The 5,323-nt window shown below is 27.6% G+C and overlaps 1 protein-coding gene across 1 annotated transcript; it reads right to left on the bottom strand.

Annotated features, from left to right (window-relative positions):
- Positions 1–349: 349 nt before the first annotated feature.
- On the bottom strand, positions 350–5,032 carry LOC130970303 (protein LIGHT-DEPENDENT SHORT HYPOCOTYLS 10-like). The gene is made up of 2 exons (XM_057896341.1): positions 4,455–5,032; positions 350–691 (listed from the first exon to the last, which is right to left on the bottom strand). Exon 1 carries the CDS (start codon positions 4,980–4,982, stop codon positions 4,479–4,481), a length of 504 nt encoding a protein of 167 aa, XP_057752324.1. The 5' UTR covers positions 4,983–5,032; the 3' UTR covers positions 350–691; positions 4,455–4,478.
- Between the last annotated feature and the right edge of the window lie 291 nt (positions 5,033–5,323).

Raw genomic sequence — 5,323 nt, 5'->3', positions numbered from 1 at the left:
TAAATCCATCGATAAATCGGATGGTATCCGACGACTTTCTTATAATAAAAAAAATTATTTTTAATTTAATTTATCAAACAATACTACAATTTTTAAAAAATTATCTTTTAAGAATTTACTTTTATAAACTACTTTTAAAAAATAAAAATTTTACCAAACTAAACCTTAATAATTCTCAATATATTGTATCCTAGCTTTGGCCTTTACAAAATCCCTTATTATTAGCATGCACTTACTTGTAAAAAATTGGAAGCTTAATATAAAACGTTAAGAAAAAGGTATATCATGAATTAAGATGGTACGAAAGTAAAGAAAGCTGAACGCTGATGTTTTAATTAAACAGATAGCAGGAAATTAAACTAGGAACTATCACTAAAATATACATAACTACATAAGGGCACATACATTATACATAGAACAGTAAAGCCCACTAGGTATATAGCTAGGCAACCATTATTTATGTTTTTTTGGGAGAATTATACATAATAAATTGCATTGCAAATTTGCAATGCAAGATTGTACATCATATATATGATCTAGCCAACATGCATGCAAGTTTTAATTAATTTACTGGGATTAAACTGGTAAAACAAGATTATTACTCTTATATTCCAAACTACAAAGTGGCATATATGGTGATGATGCTCTTATCAAATTGTCAAGTCCTATCCAACAATTTGTCCTTGTAGCCCTGTATGCAAAAATATTCAAGTAACTGCTTAATTACTTGCAATAACCCTTCCAACTAAGATAATTTGGTGCAATACTCTTTCTAAAAGATTTAACACAAATTAAAGTAATTGAAAATGACTGTAAAAATATTGGCTGCATTATGTACACTTAAACTCAATCTTTTCATATTTAGAGAAAATGACAACTTTTCTATGCTAAAAACTGAAATAATTAATTTCTCCTCGAAAAATTATCCTTCAAAACAATCATCTTGGTTGGTCTAGCTAATATTCAAAGTGATCCTAATATGACATTGGCCTTTATTTACTATTTTTGCATAAATAACCTGAGATCCATAACTTGTTCACAACAGTATAATTCTAAAGGATTAATATATACACGCCTTTAAATTAAACAACACAAAACACTTAAAGAAAGAGCTATTAATACATAAAAATCTGATATATATCAGCAAGAATAGATTGTAATTCAATAGACAGATTTAGGTGACCAAGAAAAACTTGGGCCAAAAGTATTTGTGTATTTGAATATTTGAGGTGAGTTAGATTTTATGATTATATTGGAATTAAACTATTGTCAAAGACAATCATTCACGTGCTTTATCTTATTAACTTAAAATATTTTTTATTAAGTAACTTCATGATATGAAAATCCTATTAAGATTTTATTTCTTTAGCATTATAGATGAAGTTTGCTCGTCTCAATTCACTATACCCAAAATTCATAATAAAATGTGATAGGGCTTGTTTGGTGGGATTCTAAAAAAATATTTTTTGAGTTATTTTGTTGGTTTAATTATTTAATTTTATTAAATTTTTAATTAAATATTTATTTTTTTTCTTTTAATCAAGTCTATACACTATTTTTAATTTGTAATTATAACTCTTTCTTAGCATAAAAAGTGTTAAAATTAATTGAATATTTATCTGCAAATTAAAGGTATCTACCATTAAGAACCTAACTAGATGTTTAATTACATATATTTTGAGAAAAATATTTTGTGAATTTTAATATTTCTAACATAAAAATAATCTAATTACAATAAGAACCCATTTAAAAAAAACGTATAGAGATCTAATTAAAAATTTGGTAAAACTATAAGAATTAATAGAGTAATTAAACTTTTTTCTGAAAGATCTTTTAAAAAAATAAAAGTAATTTTATGTAAAAAGATCTTTTTATCTATCAACTATGTTTAGATGCAATAATATAAAAATATTATTTATTTATTTATTATGTGAAAAATATTTTTTTTTAAATTTTAAAAAATATAAATAGTAACTTCTCAAATTTTTTATTTTTTAAATATTTTTATTTTTACTACTAAATTTATCAAACATATTAAAAAATAAAAAAAAATTATTGAAAAAATATTTTTCTACGAACTTAATCGCATCCAAATAAGTACACAAGTTTCTTTCATTTTTAAAAACTTGTATTGTTATGATAGAAGGAAATACTTTCTTACACATTATTAACTCAATATAATAAAAAAAAATTTTGAGATATATAGAATAGAAGTTGGGAGAGGAGTAGATATAGAGACTTGAAGAAGTGAAGGTCTCACTTTCTCAAAAGCTTTAACCTACTATATTAATTAGCTAGGTAGATTTAGTATTTAAAAAGCTCATGTATGATATCAAGTTTAAGTGTAAATATATATTTTGTTTTTCTGAAAAACAGAATGTTAAATCGATTTAAGAAGAGAAAACTTTCAATACTAAAATAAATCATTTAGATCAGAGTTCATTAATCATGATATCATATATAGTTCTTAAAATTAAACTTGTTGACATTAAAATTTTATATTAATTAAAATGTGATTTTATTTTATCTTTCTAAACATTATGTGATACAAGAAAATGTGGATAAAGGTATATATATAATAATGAGTTTATTACACTATAATTCTTTGACTTTGACATCATGTGCATTTCAATATTTCAATTTTAAAAGATCAGAAAACAATGAACATTTTAATTAAAATAAGTACATTTTTCATTGAACATTATTAAATGTGTTAATTTTAAAAAAATGATTAAAATTATTAAACAAAAAAAGTAATTTTTTATACAAAACATAAAAAATTATGATACCAACGCATTTATTATTTTAAAAGTTTAAAAAATTTTCTTAGTATATAATGGTCATCTTAACAAACCAAAATTTATACATGTCCATAAGTTAGATAAATTGAAGAAGTGGCCCTCAGCATCTTCTCTATTAGGCTACCTCAGTATAAAAACACTATGATTGAAAAGGTCACAACACAAATTAAAAGGGCATGCCAAAGACCATTTGTCTCTGCATATAGGCTCCAAAAAAAAAAAGACACAATTTTTTAGCATCCAACAATATAATTGCAACAAATGAATAAATATATAATACAAATAAATTTGCTTTATACAAAACCCCTCTCTCTCTATAAATATATATATATATTATATATGCACTGTCTGTGTATATATGTAGCAACACCATTATAGCTAATTTTACACAAAACCTTGTAAATACCAAATATACTAGCTATATCCAAAAATTACCAAATATATAAATATGAGTACTTTCTAGGTCATATTGTTGTTTGTTGATGTAATCACATGCACGTATGACATATATAAAGAGCAAGCAATAAACTCATCACATAGGACACAGACATGGGGAGCACAAAAAATCTCAGAAGATCAGAAAAGGCCCCTATATTACAATAAAGTAAACATCTGAGGGAGTATTTAATTAATTAGGAAACTGCACCAAATAGTATTTTGAAATGATAAGAGAGAGAAAGAAGAGAGAGACACACACTATTAATTTATAATCCAATCATGAGTATTCCATTTTACCTTTGGTTAGTAAAAGTTAAAAACAAATATTTTTGTTTCTGACCAAAACAAAAATCTAATCAACAATGCAAATTAGGGTTTTCATCTTGTTTCTAGGGTTTTGTTGTATACTTAAAGTGGTAACAAATTAAACTGAACAAATGGTTTTTAATAATTCTATACTAATGGGTAATCTTTTATTGCCTCTCTCTTTGTGACCCTCATTGATAAAAAATTTTGATGGATGCTACATTAATGTCAAAGAAAATTGAGGATTAGAAAGAAGATATGTTATAATAATCCAGAGTTATATTCTTTTGAAGCTCAATAAATATGGATCAACGAACATAATCATAATTTATATATAGATATTATTATTTTGTACTGAATTAGACACTTGAAAAATATATTATTTTAAACCCTAATTTGTTAGATAATAATACCAAATAAAATAACTTAATAAATTTGTTATCTTAATAATATCAACAAGTGATCTGTTAATAAAACCCCATAACAATAGGAATAGAGATTAAAGTTGACAACTGTATATAAAACTATAAAATCAATTATCCCGTGGATATTTTAAGCAATTTTATTTTATTATTTTTTAATTACAGATGACGAGGAATGTTCTAGTCTTACATGTTAAATTAATTTTTTTGGCAGCATATAATAAATTAAAATTGATATTGAATCTCAGATTCAAACATTTAAAGGGTTGAATGAAGTTGAAGATAATTGCATGATATAGTTAGATTATAATACAAAAAATATTATCTACACTAAAAAAAACTAATTATTTAATTTATTTTAAATATATATATATATATATATATATATTATATAAAAATAAGTGATTTAATAACTAATTTTTGTTTGGACTTATGATAAGGCAAGAATTAACAAGAGGTATTGATAAAAGATAAAAGAGTAATTTACCATGGAAGATGGTATTGAGAAGATTCAAGAAGTGAAATCCTTGAAAGGTAGTTTTGCAATAGTAGGAGCGGTGGCCTTAAGGCGAAGTTGGTGGTGCTGCTTTTTCTTCTTCTTGTTGTAAGGGATCCCTCTGGCCTTGGATTGGCAGTCCTTGACCTCACGCAGGTAGAGGCGGATGGCTCCGCCTCCGAAGGGGTTGGTGTCGGGGGATCCGCCGTGCTCCTCGTAGGCGGCGCGGAGGCGTCCGATGAGAGCGTCGAGGCTGCCCCAAGCCTGGCGGAGGGGGCAGGCGCAAGGAGCGGGAGGAGAGGGGTGGCCGAAGAAGATGCAAGCGTGTAGGTGAACTTTGGTTTTGCCGAACTGGTCGAGGTAGCGGAGGAAGTCGAGAACGTGGTTGTAGTTGCAGTGGGAGAGTGAGACAGGAGGTGACTGGTTCTTCAGGTATTGGCCGAACGTGTTCCAGTCTCGCCGCTTCTGAGACTCGTAGCGGCTCAGCGGCTGCGGCTGGGGCTGTTCAGTGGAGGACATGGCTACTGTATGTATGTAGTGGTTATTAGAAATTACAAATGTGCAGTGTTTCGTAGAACACATCATGGATATAACTTCCCCTCTCTTCTGACAACACATCGCATGGGTCCCTTCTTGCATTGCTCCCTTTCTTCTCTTCTAATTTCTAATTACTAAGGAAAAGTACGAGGATATTTGTTCAATGTGTATAATAGAAGTTTATGAAGTATTAGAGATATAATTATTAGGGTTATTTTTTTTATTAGCTGAAACTTTTGAGATAAGTAGTATCATGATATGGTATTAAAACGCTAGATCCAAAAAATCAAGAGTTTCATCCTTATTGAACCCCAAAATTAGTT

This window comes from Arachis stenosperma, chromosome 3 (assembly GCF_014773155.1).
Source record: "Arachis stenosperma cultivar V10309 chromosome 3, arast.V10309.gnm1.PFL2, whole genome shotgun sequence".
NCBI lineage: Eukaryota > Viridiplantae > Streptophyta > Magnoliopsida > Fabales > Fabaceae > Arachis > Arachis stenosperma.
Note: the sequence above shows the minus strand (reverse complement) of the source record. Positions and strands in the feature narration are given on the sequence as shown.

Coding starts and splice junctions, on each gene's coding strand:
- LOC130970303 (XM_057896341.1), bottom strand. CDS start 4,982: ATGTCCTCCACTGAACAGCCCCAGCCGCAGCCGCTGAGCCGCTACGAG.